The sequence below is a fragment of the Arachis stenosperma genome, chromosome 8, assembly GCF_014773155.1.
Source record: "Arachis stenosperma cultivar V10309 chromosome 8, arast.V10309.gnm1.PFL2, whole genome shotgun sequence".
NCBI classification, from domain to species: Eukaryota; Viridiplantae; Streptophyta; class Magnoliopsida; order Fabales; family Fabaceae; genus Arachis; species Arachis stenosperma.
Window position 1 is genome coordinate 18,770,911 of NC_080384.1, and position 21,566 is coordinate 18,792,476.

Below are 21,566 nucleotides of genomic sequence, written 5' to 3' on the forward strand. Positions count from 1 at the left end.
CCAGAGAGGGAACCAGAAGAGCCAAGATGAAAATACAATAGCAAAAGGTCTTATTTATAGAGAACTAGTAGCTTAGGGTTTACAGAAATGAGTAAATGACATAAAAATCCACTTCTGGGCCCACTTGGTGTGTGCTTGGGCTGAGCATTGAAGCTTTCATGTGTAGAGACTTTTCTTGGAGTTAAACGCCAGCTTTTGTGCCAGTTTGGGCGTTTAACTCCCATTCTTGTGCCAGTTCTGGCGTTAAACGCCAGAATTCTTGAGCTGACTTGAAACGCCTGTTTGGGCCATCAAATCTCGGGCAAAGTATGGACTATTATCCATTGCTGGAAAGCCCAGGATGTCTACTTTCCAACGCAATTGAGAGCGCGCCAATTGGGCTTCTGTAGCTCCAGAAAATTCACTTCGAGTGCAGGGAGGTCAGAATCCAACAGCATCTGCAGTCCTTTTCAGCCTCTGAATCAGATTTTTGCTCAGGTCCCTCAATTTCAGCCAGAAAATACCTGAAATCACAGAAAAACACACAAACTCATAGTAAAGTCCAGAAAAGTGAATTTTAACTAAAAACTAATAAAAATATAATAAAAACTAACTAAAACATACTAAAAATAATGCCAAAAAGCATATAAATTATCCGCTCATCAAGAGCCAGCTGAGTGCCGTGCAAGGTCGAGTGGTCGTGTTGGAGAAGGAATGGGACACGGCCGTTGCGGCTGCTAAGACTGCTTGGGACGAGGCTGAGGAATTCAAGAAGAAGCATAAGGAGGTTAGAGAGCAAGGAAAGAATGCGATCTTCATGACCGAAGAGGCTCCCAAGGCTCAGATAAAGATTGTTGCTCCGGATTTCGACACATCGGCAATCGAAATTTTCAAGATGATTAAGGGTGGCAAGGTTGTCGACATGCCGAGGAAGTGATCCCTTGTACCTTGTATTTTTTGTGGGTTTATTGTAGTACTTTTGAAACTTAGTCATACTTACTGGTCGTTTGATTAATTTATGGATATATTTTCCGTTTATCATGTTGCTTTCGTTTGCCTGTTGCTCGTTAATTCGTTTTACCATTGTATTGGTATCTTTGGCGAGGCCGCGTTGTGACTGTTATTATTGGGGCCGTTATGGCTTTCTAACTTGGTTGGCTCCCGGGGTGATCAATCCCGGGGTGCCGTGTTGTTGTCCCGCTTATTGTTCGTTATGAGGGACGTGTTGTCGTTAGGTGCATAACAGTGAATGTGCAGAAATGGAAGAACAGATTTGTTAAGTAAACATTAGTCGGCATTTAAACAGCATGGTAAGTGTTTAAATAATAGCGATTGACTAAACTCGCCGAGCCGCCGAGTCGGCGTGCTCGGGCTAGGAATAAAACCTTCTTAAGTTACCTATATTCCAAGTTCTCGGTATCTCCCTACCGTCAAGTTTTTCCAACTTGTACGCGCCTCTGCCTAGGACCTCTTTGACCCTGTAGGGTCCTTCCCAATTCGCCGCGAGCTTTCCTTCCCCTTGAGTCGTGAGTCCTATGTCGTTGCGTCGCAAGACCAGGTCGTCTTTTTTGAACTCCCTTTTGAGTACGTTGGCGTTATAACGCAGGGCTATTCTTTGCTTTAGCGCTACTTCTGCCAGATGCGCCATCTCCCTTGCCTCATCTATCAGGTCTTTCTCCACTGCTTCTTCTACCCCTTTCAGGAGTAGTCGCGGGTTTGGTTCGCCGATTTTTACGGGTATCATTGCGTTTACTCCGTATGTCAGGCGGAAAGGAGTTTCTCCGGTGGTGGACTGCTCGGTTGTACGGTAGGACCAAAGGATTGAAGCGAGCTCATCGGCCCATGCACCTTTCTTGCAGCCCAGTCGCTTTTTGAGACTCTGTAAGATCACCTTATTTGCGGATTCGACCTGTCCATTTGTTTGGGGGTGCTCTACCGAGGAGAATTTCTGTTTTATACCCAGGCCGTTGAGGAATTCTATGAACTTCTTGTCGGTGAATTGCGTCCCGTTGTCCGAGATAACGACTTTTGAGATGCCGAATCGAGTTATCACCTGCCTCCACAAGAATTTTCTACAATTGGCTGAGGATATGCTGGGTAGTGCTTCGGCTTCTATCCACTTGGTGTAGTAGTCGATGGCGGCTATGAGGTATTTAACTTGTCCTGAGCCCACCGGAAAAGGACCGAGGATGTCGACTCCCCACTGGGCGAAAGGTCGGGATGTCGTGAGTAGGCTTAGCTCGGACGCTGGTGCTCTGTGGAAGTTGGCGTTCTCTTGACACTTGGTGCACTTCTTTACAAACTCCTGGGAGTCTTTTATCATTGATGGCCAGTAGTATCCAGCTCGGATGAGCTTTCTTGCTAGGGCTTTGCCCCTGATATGGTGGCCACAGCATCCTTCATGGACCTCCCAGAGCACGTAGTCCGTTTGCTCGGTATGTAGGCACTTTAATAGGGGCTGGCTGAGTCCCTTTTTGAAAAGTTGTCCCTGTATGGTTGTGTACTTGGCTGCCTCCCTTCTCAATGCTTTGGCTGCTTTCTCGTCGTCAGAGAGTCTGCCGCTCTTGAGGAAGTCGACGATTGGGTCCAACCAGGAGGGGTTTGCCCCTGTCAGGTGGAGGGTAACTGCTGGTTCCTTTAGCATGCCTTGGATGAGAGATCGGTTGCCTACTCCTGGTTTTGTGCTTGCTAACTTGGAGAGGAGGTCTGCTCGTGTGTTTCTTTCCCTCGGGACATGTTGGATCGTGATCTCCTCGAACTGGCTGTTCAGTTCTTTAACCTTTTCCAGGTACTTTTGTAGCAGCGAGTCTCTGGCCTGGTAGCTCCCGTTTACCTGCAAGGTGACAACCTGCGAGTCGCTACACACTTCATGAGCTAGGGCCAAACCCCCTAGAAGGGCCTCGTATTCCGCTTGGTTGTTCGATATTGGAAACTCAAACTTGATCGATTGCTCGTATACGACCCCGTCTGGACTTTCCAAGATCACCCCGGCTCCTCCGGACTTTTGGTTGGAGGCTCCGTCCACGTGGAGGCTCCACCGTGTGTCCGGTTCCTCGGTGGGGTTCCCTGTTACTTCTACCAGAAAGTCGGTCATTGCCTGTGCCTTGATTGCGTGCCGGGACTCGTATCGTAGGTCGTATTGGGAGAGTTCGATGGTCCAAGTCATCATCCTTCCCGCTAGGTCGGGTTTTTGAAGTATCTGGCGGATTCCTTGATCTGTTCTCACTACGATTTGGTGGCCTTGGAAGTATTGCTTTGTCTGCGGGAAGAGGTCAAAAGCGCCAGTGCTAGTTTCTCTAGTTTGTTGTACCTCGTTTCCGCTCCGTGTAGCGCTCTGCTCACGAAGTAGATTGGCTGTTGGGTCCTTCATTCTTCCCGTACCAGGACTGTTGTAAGCGCTCCTTCCGTTATGACCAGGTATAGGTAGAGCGGTTCTCCGTTTTTGGGCCTCCCGAGCACGGGTGGTGCTGCCAGGATCTCTTTGAAGTGTTGGAATGCTTCTTCGCACGCAGGGGTCCATTCGAACGCCATTCCTTTCCTCATTAGATTGAAAAAGGGGAGGGCTTTTTCTGCCGACACTCCGAGGAAACGAGATAACGCGATGAGCCTTTCTACCAACCTCTGGACGTCTTTGATACATCCTGGGCTTTTCATCTGCAGTATTGCTTGGCACTTTTCAGGATTGGCTTCACCCTTTGGGTAATCATGAACCCCAGGAACTTTCCGGCCTCCATAGCAAAGGCACATTTGAGCGGGTTGAGCCTCATGGCGAACACGCTCCTCATGTCGCCCAGGAGATCCTCTGGTCGGGTGGTCTTGGCAAGGATGTCGTCCACATAGACTTCTACTGTCTTGCCTATGAGACCGCTGAATATCTTGTTCATCAGTCTCTGGTATGTGGCCCCCGCGTTTTTCAAGCTGAAGGGCATCACCTTGTAGCAGTAAATTCCTTTTGGTGTTATGAATGTTGTCTTGTCCTCGTCAGGCCGGTGCATCGGTATCTGGTTGTAGCCGGAATAGGCGTCCATGAAGCTAAGATACCGGTATCCTGCCGCTGCATCAACAAGCGTGTCAATGTTGGGAAGGGGGTAGCAGCCCTTGGGGCATGCTTTGTTAAGATCGGAGTAGTCTACATACATCCTCCATCTCCCATTATGCTTTTTACCAAGACTACATTCGACAACCAGGTCGAGTAGTCTAGTTCTCGGATAAAACCTGCTTCTAGGAGGCTGGTCGTTTGCCTGGCTACCTCCTCTGCTCTTTCTTGTGATATCTTCCTCCTCCTCTGAGCTACTGGTCGGGCTTCAGGCTTGACGGCCAGGTGGTGTGACATGAGATGAGGGTCTATGCCCGGCATGTCGGTTGGCGTCCAGGCAAACAAGTCGCCATTGGCTTTGATCATTTCCACGAAAGGCTCTTTCAATTCATGGGAGAGATTTCTATTTACGAACGTGAACTTTTTCTCGGAGTCCCCGACCCTGAATTTCTCTAGGTCCCCCTCTGGCTCGGGTCTGGGGTTATCATCTACTCGGGCATCCAGGTCGGCGAGAAACACCCCTGATGCTTCTTTGGACTTTTTCCTCAAGGAGAGGCTGGCGTTGTCACAAGCGACCGCCGTTTCCAAATCTCCTCTTATGGACCCCACAGATTCGTTGTCCGTGACAAACTTCATCACTAGCAGCTTTGTGCTGATTATTGCCCCGACATCGTTGATGGTCTTCCTCCCTAAGATGATGTTATAGGCCGTAGAGTCTCGTAGAACTATAAACTCGGCCATAACCGATCTCCGTCCCTGTACTCCGTCTATGGAGATCGGTAAGGAGATTATCCCATCTAGCTTGATGAAGTGATCGCCTAGGCCTACGACGCCGTACTGGTGAGCCGTCAAGTCGGCGTCCCACAGTCCTAATGCATCGAAGACGTTGCGAAACATGATGTTCGAGTCCGCCCCCGTGTCTACAAGGATCCGTTTTACAAGGCCGGTTCCCACCCTGGCCGTGATGACCATAGGAGGGTTTTCCAAGACCTCGTTGAACCATCGGTCTTTCGGGCCGAAAGAAATGGAGGGGGCCCTTTTGGAGCTTTGTGAGGAGGAAGAGATCGCCAGGAATTTGGCGTCTTTCCTGTGTGCTGATTTCGACCGTGGGGCCGTGTTCCTTGCTGTTACCACATTCACCACGGTAAGACCGTGATCTGTGTCCCTTGGCTCTTGTCGCCGCATCGCCGTTCAGGTCTTGTCTTCCCCATCGTGGTTGTGGAGTCGTCTTCTTGGCTCCCTGATCAGATAGGAAAATTCGGCTAGTTTCCCATCCCTGATTGCCCGTTCCGGTGCATCCTTCAGGTCGAAACAGTCCTGAGTCGTGTGTTCGTAGCCCTTGTGGTAATCGCAGTAGAGGCTCCTGTTCTCGCCAGTTCGGTCCTTCAGGGGGCGGGGCTTAGACAATATTCTATTCTCAGCTATTTGTTGATAAACCTCTATGATGGGAGGGTCAGGGGAGTGTAGTTGGTGAATTTTTCCACACGGAAAAATGGTCTGGGTGCCTTGCTCGGGCCGCCGTCTTTGGCGTGCTCCTTCTGCCTTTCTCCACTGCCGTGCTGCCTGGGTTGAGGGTAGGGGGCTACCGTTTGTTGGCGGCCACAACTCGGCTGATTTCCTCGTCATTAATGTATTCGCGGGCTACCGTTTTGATCTCATGCATAGTCCAGACCGGCCTTGTCGTGAGGTATTTTCTGAAGTCCTCGTTAAGGAGTCCGTTCGTCAGGCAGAGACTGGCGACCGAGTCCGTTAACCCTTCGATTTCCAAACATTCGTCATTGAAACGATCTAGGTACTTCCTGGTCGTTTCACCAGTTTTCTGAGTGACGCCGAGCAGATTGATCGGGTGTTTGGCCTTCGCAATTCTGGTGGTGAACTGTGCTAAGAAGGCGCGGCTGATATTCGAGAAGCCGGCCACGGATCCCTGCAGAGGAGGCTATTAAACCATCGTATCGCGGGGCCTGCTAGAGTGACCGGGAAGGCGCAGCACCTTACTTCGTCCCCAACTCCCCCCAGGATCATTCTGGCCTCAAAGGCTGTGAGGTGCTCCTGGGGGTCTTGGGTCCCGTCGTACCTCATGTCCGTTGGTTTGTCAAAGTGCTTTGGCAACCAGACCTCGAGGATGGAGCGATGGAATGGGGTGGCGCCCATAATGACGGGTTGTCGTTTTTCCCTCGGCCTCTCTTCTCCGTTTCTGCGGTCTCGCCTCATGATGCACGCCCGTTTACCTCGGGCGTAGATGATCATGTCGTTTCGTCTCCTGGGGCGCTCCTGGTCTTCTCGGCTACTCCCTGATTCAGATCTTGAGGCGGGGGTATGTCGGGAGCGACTGCTTCTGTGGGAGGTTCTCCCTCAGCTTTCGGGGGACTGGGAGTAGTCGAGATCAGAAGTCTCTTGGTGGTACTCCTGACCCGCTAATTGGCGTTCCAAATTCTGCACCCTATGGCGCAACTCTTGCATTATCCTAGTGCTGTCGCTACCCGTTCCCCCGAAGGGGCGTCTTTCACGGACTCTTGATTGTGGCTCGGTTCGTCGTGGCGGGGACCTTAACCGTTCGCGGAGGGAGGCGACGGAGGCTGCCCCTTCGAGTCCCACCGCGCAGCCATGATCCCCTGGACCTGGTACGATCTTCATTCAGGCGTTCCCCACAGATGGCGCCAATGTTCGGTAGGTCGGGTACCGGATGGTTCGGGTTGGTATCCTGGTCGATGGAGGGGGATCTTGCCTGGTCGTGAGCTACCGGGCTGGTGTGGACGATGTCCCGAGCACTTTGTGTGAGGAGGGGGGGTCACCTGCAAAGACACTCCGACACTCTAGTCAGCAAGTGTGCAGGCGAAAAAGGGTGTGAGTGATAGGTGACGTACCTTGGAGGAAGGGCAGGACCTTCCCCATATATACCATGTCAGAGGTGAGCCCCTCAAGGATAGGCCCACCTTCCTTGATGCCTCCATTCCACAGCTATGACGCAGCTGTCAGGGACGCGTGTCCGGGTCGGCGATCGAGCACCTCGTCCCCAACCGTCTGGGTCGGGTGGTGCTCGGGTCGACTCAAACCGCTGATGGTTTGGGCCGGGCCATAACAAAGCCTATAAAAGTTTATTCTAAATTTCTAATGCCAACCAACTTGGGTAGATTTAACAAATAAGTACCTGGGGTTTTAATTGTCTTATGTATGAATCAACTCATTAATTAATAGCAAATCTTTAAATAAAATCTAAATCTGTAATGAATTAATTCTTGATCTGTTAAATTTTGAAATATTATGAAAAACGAAAAGGCTTATTCTAATGCCTAATGTCTCAACTATGCTAGTTCGTAGGTCTACTCTTTCTTGTAGAATAAATATAAATATCTCTATTAGAAAAATTACACAAACCTCACAATTATTTATGATACAGTGGTACTAAAGTTGATGTAAAGGGTCCAACCGTCCAAGTGATATTTATTGAAATGTATTAACAAGAAGGTCAAAGTCTGTGTACTATACCTTGAGTAATGTTAGGGAGATAATAATATAAAATTATTTTATGTAACTTAAGTACTTAACATGTATGGTCAAGAGTAAAATTGAATAAAAAGTGAAGATTATTCTTTTTTGAGTTTAATTTTTATGTACTGATAGTGTAAAATAATTTTTTAAATGATTATTCACGTGGCCAATATAAGAGATATATTTTTATTAATTATGTAATTAGATGCACGTATAAAATTATTTTACACTGATAATGTATTAAAATTAAATTCTTTTTTTTAATAATGTCTACCAAATCACTTATTTTTTGGTGGAAACCAACCTGCTTCATTTGTTTTTAGACTTAACCCACAAGGTGTCAAAATTAGATTTGGCAATGGTGGTTCTCAGATCACGGGTTCCACTCAACTGAAAAATTAAATATTTTTTATTCGTAACATTTATGATTTTCTTCAAAAATACTCCTAGCGTTTAATTGTATTCAATTTTGTGTCTAATATTTTTGGTTTATATTAAAATTATTCCTAAATGTTAATTCCATCTAAAATATTAAGGACAAAATTGAAAACATTTAGGAATAGTTTGGAAACAAATTGAAAACATTAAAGACAAAATTGAATAAATAAAAAACGTTAAAGACAAAATTGAATAAAATTAAACTTATTTTAAAAAAAATTGCAAAGCTTAGGAACAAAAAATATATTTTATCCAAAATTAAAAATTAAAAGATAAGTTAAATGGTGATATCGGTTGGTCCAATTTCTGTAGAGGTTGAGCACTGCACATTTTTATCATTACAAATTTACAACTACTACTATGCCCATGTCGCCTGAATGGTTTCTGTTTGTTGATCTGTATTACTGATGGAGTTATCAGTTATTGATATGAACTGCTAAACGGAATTATGAAATACTTTCACTCTTTAGATGCCCTTCACTTTTTTTTCCCCTAAAGAATGCCTTATCTCCTTGTAACCATTGCATCTCCATTGCCTTTTTATTTGAAAGCAGCTTTCATCTACCTATTTTTAGTAGAGCTCAATGTATCAAATATCAACCTTAACCTGTGTTTTTTATTCTCTTTTTCCATATCTAGGTTTTCGGAACAAATTGCTAGTATTATTATGTTCTTTTCATCAGAAGTTATACACTTTTATTCTGCTATCTCAGAACTTGTACGGAAGTCAATTTCTGAAACTGAGGTACGACATCTTTCAAGTAGATATACTCGGACAATTCATGTTTCCAAATATTCACGTGCAAGCTGGACCAGCTTTTATAATTTAGAAAATTAGTGGATGTTCAAGTGCTTGTAATGCATGTTCAATTGGTACCTACGTTTCCCCAAGTCTTCATACTAATAATTGATGGATATCAGTTTTAATATTATCTTGACTTCTGCTCCAATGTTCTACTGGTCTTAATATCAAATGTTAATGCCTATATCAACATGGTTTGCGATTCGCTTAAGAATTCTATACCAAGAGATCATTGCTTAACTACTTTTATGTTCAAGTTGGGAAGGAGGAGGTATGATTTTTATGTTTGATTAAAGTTTTGCCACCTTACACGGAATTTCTACCTTTTTTTATTAAGAAAAGATTTTGTTTCATGGTATGGACATTGGATGAGTTAACTTATTCAATGCGTTATATCTAACTATAATGATGTGGCTGCGTGTGTAGTTATCCTAAATCCTAATAAACCAAGTGTCTTCGTAGTGGTCCCCTGTTGGCTTAGAACTGATGAAAGCGTTATACGGATGAGATTTTATAACAATGTGTGTGTGTGCTATTTTTACAGAAACAGAAATTGGGCGCCAACAAATCAACTTGCTAAAAGGCTTGAATTGTACAAGCAAGCTAGGGATGACATTGATTCCGTGGCCTGGAGATCATCAAGATACTACAGATGCTACAATAAGGAAGATTTGTCATAGATTTTATGATTTCATTATTATTATAATTTGCATAGAAGTTGAGAGCAAAATAGATGACAACTATGTCTTGTAATTATATAACCGGGAAAAAAAAGAAGGAAAAATTGTTCTATAAAGAAACAGTTCTTCGGTATAGTACTTCATCATCACTCTCCTCTTCCTCATCTGAAAGAATTGCATTACCTGGCAGGTTCAATTTCCCACCCATTAAAAATGTCGGACCTATACTTTCAGTCTCAATATAATTACCCTGCAACCTCTCTTCAAATCTCTGGTCACTACAATTCAGCATCCAATTCAATGAACACCTTATCCCCTTGCTCTTTAGCCTTTGGTATCTTGGTTTGACCCTAGACTCCAGACTGTAAGTAAAGTATTCAGGGAACTCTACAAGCTCTTTCAGTGGTCTTCCCATCTCACTCTTAAAGAAGTAAAAACTGTTCTTCATGAGCTCCACTCTCAGTGCTACTAACTGCGGACACTTGACCACCATGCTAGCCACATCATGCAGTGCTATAGCCCTTCCGAGGAGGAACTCGACCGGCTTCATGATCACGTTTTGGTGAAGACTAACCACCTGCGGCATCTTCTCCACGACTCGCGCAAAACCTTCAGGATCAATCTTAAGCTTTAAACTGAAGAAGTACTGCTGCGAAGACAACTTGGCTTTGAGGGGCAATCCAAGAATCTGAGGATACTGTGCAATAACCGAAGGCAAACACTCCCTCCCTATCCCAAAGCTAATCAAACAATCCACATTTGGCTTGATAGTCTCTTCAAGATCATATCCAAGCAAATAGCTCCTCTTCTCCAACATCTTAGCCAAAATCTTCTTTGGCAGTCCCAAAGAGACTAAGTAATCAATAAAAGGCTTGATCACAGTCCCAACTCTCATCCCCAAAAAATAAGGATACTGAGTCACCATGGGACCAATATCCCTAGGATTAACCCCAATACTAACAAGATAAGCCACTGATGTACTCATAGTACCCTCAAGCTTGAACCCTAGAAGTTCAGGGTACTTCTGCAACACATACCCAATATCCTCCCTCTCCACATCAAGTCCCCTAAGGAACTTCACAACAGGGACAAGCTCAACAATCACACTAGCATGCAATACCTGCGGGTAGCTCTTAATGAATCCCCCAAGTTTGGATCTTGAAATCCCAATTTTTTCCAAGTACCCCAAAACAGGAATTATGTTCTTCCTCACACTGCATCCCAACATCAAAGGGTAATCGTTGATGTCATCAATTGTTAGCCCTAGTTTCTGGAGGAACTCCACGCGCTCCCTCATGACTTCAACTGTCGAAGGTAGCTCAAGGTCCTGCAACTCGTCAGGGACGATTCCCAAACCCCTGAGGAAGTCGAATACGATGACCCGCGATACCAGCTTCTCCTTGCGACCTTGAATCACACCCCACGTCACCGATGGCATCTCGTATTCGGGAAATTTCGATGCTTGCGTCGAATTCCATGCGCACAAAACAAAGACCCTAAAGGGGTTTAGGGTTTTGTGGATTTCAGAATAAGGGTGCGAAGGAACTCGTGATAACTTCGAAACTGCATTGAATTGGTGAGAAGCGAATTGGGTTGAGAATAAATTGAGGATTTTTCTTCTTGTGAGCATTGAAATTGCAGTGTATGCGCTTGAAGTTGCAGAGTGAGCAAAGGCTTCCAACTTTGAACAGAGACGAAGAGGAAACTGAATGGAGATTCGGTTGGTGAAGGAGGAGCAAGCGGGCTTATTTTGAGGTTTACCTACTGCAACCTTTGTCAACCCAGGAAGATCTATAAGGGTTAAGTTTACAACTGCAGGCAAAGCCACAGAAAGTTAACCACAGAAACAAACTGCCAAGAGAAATTTAGCAGAGGTACATACGAATAATGTATTGAGACTACTCTAGATATATGAGCTTTGCAGGCAACATAAAAGAAATAAAGCAGAAGCAAACGAATAAAGGACTGTTCCGCCACTCTAGAAAAGATAACCTTGCATTATTTGAACCCTAAATCACCATTCATCCGCGCAATCAAATGTTCAATGACAAGGTATGAAATGGCAAGGGAAGAAAGAAAGGTACATACAGAACAATTTGACAAATTATAAGGCCTATATAAAATTACATCCATCAATTGATAAGCAAACAACTTACCATGTGGCAAATAAATGCTGAGTTGAATTGGAATGTTAGAAATTTGTTTCGTCTTCCCGGTTATGCGATCTGTTTCATCTGAAATTTCCTTCCTCACAGCAGCTGCAAGGTCATAAAGTAACGCAAGCCATTAAAGTAGTTGTGAAGTTACAACATTGTCACGCCAGTTAACCACACTGAAAAATAATGGACACAGACAAACACCATAATTCTACATGCTAAAGGAGACCCATAAGAGTCCAAATTTCAACAACAAACATAGCTTCGCTCCCAAGACATATAGTGCATGATGCCAAAATGACTGACACCAAAAGTTCTGCTACAAGTGTAAGGTTCTGAAAACCTGACCGGTCATCAAACCGTTTTAATCACTGGTTCACTGATTTACTGGTCCAACTAGTCCAACCGGTGGTTCAACCGGAAAAACCATTTTAGAACAGCAACGCGTGGTATGGAGAGGGAAGATTGTTGGCTAGTTGATTCCAAAATCAGAACCACTTGTCTGTATAAAACTATAAATGTCTCTTGAGAAAAACAGAGTTTTGAAATATCAGAAAAATAAAATGCTTAAATTCCTATGCTGAATAAGAAGAATAAGTACACAACCAAATTGATAGAATCATATAACTAAAATGAATAATATATAAATTAATTAATGGTTTTTGATTCCTCTGAGGATGCAATGTAGTTTCTCTTTCATTCCATGAAGCTAAGAAGGAATAACATTCTGATCACTAAACAACTAGACTAGAATGTTCCATTAGCAAGAAAACATAGACAGAAACAGAATAAGATTACCCCAGATAACAAAATCAGTTTTTTTCATCAACTTTGTGTGGAATCAAAAGAGAATCATGCAGAAGTATACAAGTTACACACCAGAAATAGTGAGAAGCAGCATAAGCAGTTTGAAGTAGGAGGAATTGAATAAATTTGCATGGCCTTGACATGACTTTGACTAATAACACATATAAAAATATGCATTGAAAAAGTACAAAATTTCAATAAACATTACTAAACAGAGGCAAGAAAGAACAATCATCATTCAGCAACAAACATTACAAACAGCAACAAGTAATCACACTATTACCAAATTCAAAAAGAATGAAAACCAGATAATCCCAATCATAAACACCATTACCAAATTAAATAAAAAATCAACCAAAAATCACCTTGCAAATCAAAAACTCAATCTCTTGAACTCAATAATTACATCAGTTATCCAACTAAATAATTGCATCACAGTTATCATAAACAGATTTCAAAGCCTAGAAGCAGAGTGAAATTAAAAACATGAAGCATATAATAAATCAAAAGATCACCAATTGCAAATTTTTTAATAAGAACAGAAGTTAAGAACAATGAAAAATGAAAAAAGATTCAACAGTTTTCAACCCAATTTTAATAAAGCTCATCACAATGATTAACAACAACAAAAAGGACTGACGGAACAGTGAATCAGTAACACGCAGTGCAAATTTAAAATTTAAAAGTTATCAATTTAAAATTTATCATCAAATACAATCAGTGAGCAAAACCAATCAACCAAGCACTGACTGAGTATTCTATTCTGATTCTGTGACTGGGAAGCAACAAATTCAAGTTACAGCAACAAATTTAACAAATCCAAGTAAAGTCCCGATTTACAGCAACATTTAGATTAGCAACAAGGCAAATTTGATTAGCAATTCAGCAAAATGCAAAAATACAGGGAGAAGGGAAATCTGAAAAGAGAGAACAGGGAAGCGATGGTGCAGGGACTCACCAACGGTCGATGGCGAGTCGGCGACCACCCCACGGAAGGAGACGAAGCAAGAGACAACCCCACGAGTTGCTTCTGCCGCTGGCGACGAGACAGACGAACCACGAGATGCCAGTGACTGAGACGAGACGAGACTCGAGTGAGACTGGGAGGCAGAATCGAGCAGAGACAACCACGGACGACGAGCAGCAACCAACACGCACAGCTCGAGCACTCACTGGCGGAGGGAGGCGCGAGCAGCCGAGCATAGAGGAGAACGGCGAGATGCGAGCACCCGACGGGGAGGATCCGGCGAGAGGCCCAAGAGCACGAAGACGGAAGTTCTTGAGTGCGATGGACGGCGGCAGCAGTCTCTCATCCAACAGACGGCGACAACTATTGGTGGAGGCTAGGGTTTGCTCTAGGAAGGAGTTGGAGAAGGGGGGAATGGGGGTAACGCGTGCAACTTTTTCCCTTTCAAGGAAGGAAACCAGGTCGTTTTCTGTAAATCGGCCGGATTCCGGTCCGGTTCGACCTGCTGATAACCGACCGGTTCAGCAATTCATGAGTGTTTTTTTATTTTGCGGTTTTACACATTAAATCGGATTATTTTTTTTGTTGGTTTCCGGTTGAATCAGTTCGACCAGCCAATCCGATCCAATTTTTAGAACATTGGTTTACTTTAAAATCTTCACCCAATTTTATTCTTCACAAATTAAAAAAAAATTCCCTTTACTAGCCTCCTCAAAATAAAGTCTACCAAATCACTTATCTTTTGGTGGAAACCAACCTGCTTCGTTTTTTTGACTTAACCCACAAGGTGTCAAAATTATATTTGGCAATGGCGGTTCTCAAATTCAGATCACAGGTTCCACTCAACTGAAAAATTAAAGAGTAAAGCATGTTTTTTATTTGTAACATTTGTGACCTAACATTTAATTGTATTTAATTTTATCCCTAATATTTTTTATTTATATCAAAATTATCTTTGAATATTATTTGGTTTATATCAAAATTACCTTTAAATATTAATTTCATCCGAAATGTTGAGGATAAAATTGAAAACATTTAGAAATAGTTTTAAAATACATAAAAAACATTAAAGACAAAATTGAATAAATCGAAAACGTTAGAAATAAAATTGAATAAAATTAAACATTTAGAATATTTTTAAAAAAATTATAAACCTTAAGAACAAAAAATATACTTTATCCAAAATTAAAAGATAAGATAAATGGTGATATCGAATTGGTCCAATTTCTCTAGAGGTTGAGCACTGCACATTTTTATCATTACAACTACTACTATGCCCATGTCGGCTTCAAATTTGGTCCCAGATAAACATCAAATTTAAAATACTAAAAGTATATATATCTTACAAAATTCATTGATCCAAGACTGGACAACAGGTCATTTACAGTTGTCAGAATTGACGACCAAGTAACCATGTTATACTAAATACCACAGAAATTTGAACAGCAATTACATACTTTGCCGTAGTACCCTAATTGTTGTCCTTGTAACAAGTAAATAATTGTCTACCATCAGAGTCCGTTCAATGTAGAAATATTCGCCTTCAAAGTTCAAACTGCTTTACATATTATCGTGCACGTCATTTAATAAGTAAAATTCATCCAAACTACTCAAGTATTGCAAGAATACCATCAATTGAAAGAATGAAAAGGAATAGAGTACAAAGTTGAGAAGTTACCCCTCTGCAGATTTTGATAAGGCCTAAATCAGAAACAGTTTTGGTCCACATCGAATTAGCCCCCAAGAAAAATCTATGATCTATATATACCTAATACATAGCTGTGTATAACCTTGAACATCATGTAATTTGAATAAAATCCTTGTCCTGTTTTCCCCACTTTCCTTCTTCCTCTCTTTTGTTTTTTTTTCTTGGCAGACGATCTTTGTCTCCTTCAAACAAACAAGGCAACATATTCTACAAAAATTTTGCCTCTGCATATAATTTTGTGCAAGGGAACTCATGAAAAGACTAGTAACCAGTTCCTGTCTTGGCGTGCAACATAATGCATCAGTGCCAAAGATGGCTAACTGATGCACCCATCTATTCAGTGACGAACCAATACCAAATATGGGCAAACTGTCATGAACAAAAGCCAGTTAATTTGCTTACAATGAGGTTAAAGCTTTAAAGCTATATGAATTTCAACTTGTTACAAGGCCCAGAGCAAGCATGACATCCTCCGAAAAGTTTAACTTTCTTTGTCAAATTATTAACATTGGTTTTCTATGGTATCACTTCATAAGATGACATTTTAGATGTGACACGTTCTGTTTTTCCTTAAGTATTTACAAATAATATTCTATATACTGCATTACAAGGACAATCAGGTCATACCTATCACACATTCACAATAGATTCAGAGAAGGATTAGTTGACAGGGACCACAGCATCTAGGTTTTTCTGAAGCAGCCAACCCTTTGGATAAACTACGTTATGAGAATCCAAATGGAGATGCCAATTCAATACTTTGGAACAACCAACAGGAGAACCTTCCATTTGATTCTCATCTTCCACCAATTGCTCTATAAAGGTCGTCTCCTGTAAAGACCAAAGGCAAATTCGGCTAGTAATTATAACAAGTACAGGTGAGATTTATTAGTTAGCAGAAAAACAAGATGAAGCAGTAAGGACATCAGAAGATATTAATGGGGCAGGACAGCAAAGAGCAACAGTCGGAGCCATACTTGAAAACCCTCTTTCACTGTATCCAATTGTCGAATAGGATTTGTAGTAGGGCGTCGCCATCGCTTTGGATCCCACAGGATTGTGCTATTAAAAGCAAATCCAGACATATCAACATGAAACCTACGAAGTCTTTTACTTTTCTCGTTTGTATGCCATCCAATCACTTGGCTTGCATTGCATACAGGGCCCTCCAAAATAGCCTTGTTCTTGCTGGGTGCTAGCATAGCAACAGGCCAAGTGCCAAAGCGACTACAAAACCAGTTAATGCATTAGAAATATCTGAGGACAACATCCAAAGGCATAAAAAGTAGGGGAGCCGATCTAAAAAAAACTTCATGACTACAGGTTTCACACATAATTATTTATATGTATATCCCAAAACACTGAAAATCATTAAAGCTCAAGTTCATGTCATCATGAAAAGGTGTTAACCAAGACAAATTTCATCAGCTCTAATTTTTAATGAAAGTCTGTCAGCAACTAGCTAGTGATATCATTGTTTGCGTCTTTCACCAAGACATCTGTTGAACACTCTCATTAACAGGATATTCATATTCCACCATTAATTGCCTTCTCTAAGGTTTTAAGTTTGGTTCTCTGATGAATAGTGTGGGTTGCTTGCCACCAAACCTAACATGTTTGGTATAGTTAGTTTGTTAGGATTGAACCAATAGTGTCACTCACTGCGAAAATGTAATTTTCAAGTAGGATTGGCTCAATCGGAAGTACCAAATTATGTCAACAAAAGGAACATAAAACAAAATTAGGATAGGAATCATCTCAATCATATGGTAACTGCACAAGTAGACGAACAGAGTTCTTGAATAGATGCCTCAAAATGCTAGATCCACAAATATACTGCTCGTTGATTCCAGAAACCTCAAAACAGATAGTGGTTTAAGATGGTTTTAAAAACTGCAACATAAATGATCCGATTGCAAGAATAGAACGTAGCAACTTCAAAAGTATACTAAAAGATAATAAATAAAACCTAATGATCACAGATGGCATTTAATGAATTGTCCCACAAAACATTGCATTTATTAAGTTCACGGATATTCAAACCAATTTTTCTTGATACTTGTTTCCCTACCCGTGTTTCTATGGAAACCATTGATACTATATAGTAATCCTAAAAAAGCTGGCAAGTATATGGAAGATCAAAACATGCAATCAACTTATGTTAAAGAGCAATAGTAAGTAAGGAATCAAGGATCAAAAAGCCAATGGAATGAAGTTACACAAACCATGATAACTGAAGAAAGAAGATTAACAAAATTCAACAAACAAAGGACTGAACCTTCGTCATATAATTGCAACAGCCACGGATCACAAACACATCAATATAATAAAAATTAAAATCACATAGAAATCAAAATCAACAGGTGCAGAAGACATTAGGTTAGATTCTTTTATACCTGATGTCTCTCAAGGTATCGAACAACTCAAGCGAATACACATTATCATCATCCGCAAAGTAAACGATTCCATCAAGCTTATGGCGCTCAATGTGCTCCAACGCCGTGTTCCTCTGATGAACTCCTCTGTCCTTCACATCAGTCGAGTTCTTAGCGCAAACCAAGTGCCTATACATCACTCCCGTTTTCCTCAGCAACTCCGCCGTCTCCATTGACGCCGCATTCATCTCCACCACAACCCACAGCACTGGCGGAGGCACCAGCCGCAGTAACTGCCCCAGCCTATTCAAGAAATACGCCTGTAAAGCACGGTTATAGGTCGGTGTTACCACAATCAGCTGCTTCCGCGGCACGAAATCGAAGCGCTCCGCTATCGAGTGATGGTTCGCTACGCTCAGGCTCACCGGATCGATGATGAAACCGCTCTCTCTGCCGCTATCGCTGCCGCCACCGACCGCGGCTTCAACTACTTCGGTTCCTTCTTTTCCGCCGACGCGGTTCTTGAGAACGTGATTCTCCTGAAGCAACTGCGCGTTGGCGTGAGGTGGCTTGATCTCGAACGACATGTCGCTAGGGCGAACGTCGTCGACGACGACGTGGTGGCCGAATGGAAACATTCCGAGCATGAAACCGACGAAGAAGCATAGCAGGCAACGGTACAGAGCCTTCCTCCACTGTCCTTTCCGGCCGTACCTCCGGACAAAGACTCCGGCGAGAAACTTCCGGAGCGCCGCCGCACTCGTCGCCAGCGCCGGAAACGGAGATGTGTACTTGGCGTTTGTGGAAGAGAACTTGTGAGACGGAGATGAAACAGATAAGACACCGCCGGCGCCGTTCGGGTACTGCCGATCATGATACGCCGGCGACAGAGTTCGCCGGAATTGAGCCATTAATTTACCTGACGCCTTAGGAAAAAAAAATTAATAGCACCTAGTTAACTGAAAAATTCACTACATGAGCTGAATCTGATTAGATTGTAGATTATTAGAAATGAGTATTAGCAATCAGTTGGATCAAAGAAGAACAAAAACCCTAGAAAACAGGAGCTTGTAAAAACTTAAAAAGTAAGAACCGAAATTCAGAGAGGGAGAGAAGAATTATATTAAATGGTTTTAGAGAGAGAAAGTGAAAAGTTTAAGAGAGAGAGAGAGAGAGGGGGGTGGGCGGAGGTGAGTTGTTTCCTTCCAACTTCCAAATTGGGTTGGTCCATTTTCCAGATCAAAGTCATCAAACATAAACAACGCCTCTACACACGACACTGTGTCTCGGGTCGGGTTTTGGATTCGGTTCGGTTTGGTGAAGATCCGTTTACCACTAAAGCTAGTAAGAAACACATGGGCAGCTCAGAAAAAGGGTTTTTTTTATACCATTAAAAAAGAAAACTAAAATTAAAATTTAATGCGTGTTTGGTTTGTATTTTAATATTTCTATTTTAAAATTTAGTAAAAAAATAAAAATAAGAGATAAAATTAGAAAATACAATTTTTTTGTTTTTAATATTTTTACAGAAATTTAAAATAAAAACATTAAAAATAAAAAATAAAACACAAAACAAATCTTAAAATTTTTAGATTCGGATTATATAATTATGAAATAAAATTAGTTAAAAATATCTTTTAAGGGCATTAATGTTAAAGTAGAAACCTTTTATTTTTCCAACATATTTAAAAATTTGTGTTTTTACTTATCTATTAACATATTATGAATTGATGGTGTATTAGTGTCTCATATTTTAATTTTCTATTTATGCATAATTTTGTTTCCCTAAAAATTAAGTCACTTGGAGGCGCTACTAATAAACAAAGCAAGGAAGAAGCAATAATAATAATAATTTCCATAAAAGCTTAAATTGATTTTGGGTTCACCAAAAATCGAACTCTTAACCTTTTGGATTTAGAGTTTTAATACCATGTCATGATACCACTCATCCCAAAAACTTCAGTCAATAAAAAAAAAGTAACACTAATAATTGTATCTCTAATACTCCTTAAACCTTCATTGTACACTATTCTATTAGTTCCTCGAACTTTCCCATAATAATAATAATAATAATAATAATAATAATAATAATAAGAACAACGTGAGAGAATACATGTAACTCCTCTCCAGTTAGACACGGAAGAGGTAGTATAATATGTAAACACCGTCCAAAGAAAAGCATTTAATCAATATTTTAGAATTTATTCTATGAACAATGCAAAATGGTTGAGGCCATATTTTTTACCTAAACTTCTGATGATTAATTATATAAGAAACAAGAAAGAACAAAGTCAACCAATTGCATTTCACAACAAAAGTCAACCAACTGCACTATTACATGTGAATACAAATATTATATGTATATCAAAAATTAATTTATATATATATGTCGCAAATTATTTTTAATATGGAGGTGAAAATAGTATTTTGATTGAATATTAATATTTAAAGTGTATTATATTATTGTAAAAATATTCAATCCGTTTTTTATGTGTTTTAACACGCCTCTTACGTATTGGCTGAAATATTTCAACACGCTCTTCACGTGTTGTAATATACCTCACGTATTGATTTCTCACCTACAAAAGAGAAGTGTTAGAGGATCAACAACTTTATGATTTGTAACCATCAAATAGTCATCAATGATATTTTTAATAGCGTGAAATTTCATCCAATAGTATAAAATTATATTAAATCACTCTTCTACCTCAACTCATGACAACAATAAAGACGTCTCACGGCCCACAAATTCAGCCCAACAGAATACACAAATTCAATTATAATTTTAGTCTTTATCTTATCTTATAATTATCTTTATCTTTATCTTTATCTTATCTTTTATCTTTCATAGACTAATGCTCTATATATACTTAGTTTTACCTTCATAGTGAACAATTCAATCAATCAACAATCAATAAAATTTCTTCATCTTTTCTTTTCTTTCATTATTATTCTTTCACAATTTTATTATCTTTGTATACTCTTTCCGTCTTATTATGGTATCAGAGCTCCTCTTGAGCTCTGCTGACATCCATGGATCAAGGAGAAAGGGCACAACAGCAACTTCATCCGGAACCTCTTTTGGACATTTCGTCAACCCAACACTTTTCTTTCATGGCACTTCCTTTCAATGAAAAAGCTCGTCCTTCAAACCAACTTGAGCTTTTGCCAAGTCCAACTACTCATTATTTTTGTTCTTTCAATACTTTTTCTACTGTTAACAATTCTTCAATCGAGATTCATTCTTGAATACTTGGATCATTGATTCTGGTGCTACAGATCACATTGCATCAAATTTGTCTTGGTTTATTTCTTACACACAAATTTCTCCTATTATTATTGTTCATTTACCAAATGGTTCTCAAGCTACTGTTTCTTATAAAGGAATCGTTCAATTTTCACTATCTTTGGTTCTTCATGATGTTCTTTATTTACCTCATTTTAACTTTAATATTATCTCTGTTTCAAAAATTACTTCGGCTGTGAACTCACTTTTTCATCTTCTTCTTGCACTTTACAGAGCAACAATTTGGGGACGATTGATTTGGCCAGAATGAGAGAGGGATTATATGTCTTTGAACCCAATTTCGGTAAAAATTCATTCACTACATACTCCATAAATTCCATCCAATCTCCACCCATTACACCTTCCAATATATGGCATTTTCGTTTAGGACACCCTTCTGGGCAAAGACTTAATCATTTACATAAACAATTTCCTTTTATCTCTATGCATCATGATGAGGCTTGTGACATTTGTCATCTTTCTAAGCAAAAGAAACTTTCATTTTCTCAAAGTTTTAACAAAGCCAATGCAAGTTTTGATTTATTACATTTTGATATTTGGGGTCCGTTTCGACAAAGTTCTATTCATAATCATAAATATTTTTTTACTATTGTTGATGATTTTAGCCGCTTTACATGGGTTACTTTATTAAAATCAAAAGAAGAAGTGCAAAATTAAATAAAAAATTTTATTACTTTAATTGAAACACAATTCAACTCCAAAGTCAAAACTATTCGTTTCGATAATGGACCAGAATTTATTTTACCTGATTTTTATGCTTCAAAGGGCATTATTCATCAACGTAGTTGTGTTGAAACTCCTCAACAAAATGGAAGGGTAGAA

The 21,566-nt window shown here is 40.8% G+C and overlaps 3 protein-coding genes across 4 annotated transcripts; all 3 read right to left on the reverse strand.

The window, feature by feature from the left end:
• Nucleotides 1–1,351: 1,351 nt before the first annotated feature.
• LOC130945514 (uncharacterized) lies at nucleotides 1,352–3,619 on the reverse strand. Its single transcript, XM_057874222.1, has one exon. The coding sequence runs from the start codon at nucleotides 3,617–3,619 to the stop codon at nucleotides 1,352–1,354; it is 2,268 nt and encodes a 755-aa protein (XP_057730205.1).
• Nucleotides 3,620–9,414: 5,795 nt separating this feature from the next.
• On the reverse strand, nucleotides 9,415–13,767 carry LOC130944632 (transcription termination factor MTERF4, chloroplastic-like). Its single transcript, XM_057873049.1, has 3 exons — nucleotides 13,346–13,767; nucleotides 11,581–11,682; nucleotides 9,415–11,236 (listed from the first exon to the last, which is right to left on the reverse strand). Exon 3 carries the CDS (start codon nucleotides 11,052–11,054, stop codon nucleotides 9,534–9,536), a length of 1,521 nt encoding a protein of 506 aa, XP_057729032.1. The 5' UTR covers nucleotides 11,055–11,236; nucleotides 11,581–11,682; nucleotides 13,346–13,767; the 3' UTR covers nucleotides 9,415–9,533.
• An 892-nt stretch (nucleotides 13,768–14,659) lies between these two features.
• On the reverse strand, nucleotides 14,660–18,663 carry LOC130944697 (probable beta-1,4-xylosyltransferase IRX9H). Of its 2 annotated transcripts, XR_009072145.1 has the most exons (5): nucleotides 17,459–18,663; nucleotides 16,040–16,289; nucleotides 15,690–15,893; nucleotides 15,033–15,431; nucleotides 14,660–14,909 (listed from the first exon to the last, which is right to left on the reverse strand). XR_009072145.1 is itself a non-coding variant. In XM_057873160.1 (4 exons), the coding sequence occupies exons 1-3, from the start codon at nucleotides 18,346–18,348 to the stop codon at nucleotides 15,723–15,725; spliced, it is 1,311 nt and encodes a 436-aa protein (XP_057729143.1). In that variant the 5' UTR covers nucleotides 18,349–18,663; the 3' UTR covers nucleotides 14,660–15,431; nucleotides 15,690–15,722. The 2 variants fall into 2 exon arrangements, 1 of the variants encoding a protein (XP_057729143.1); XM_057873160.1 differs by having other exon boundaries at nucleotides 14,660–15,431.
• Nucleotides 18,664–21,566: the final 2,903 nt, after the last annotated feature.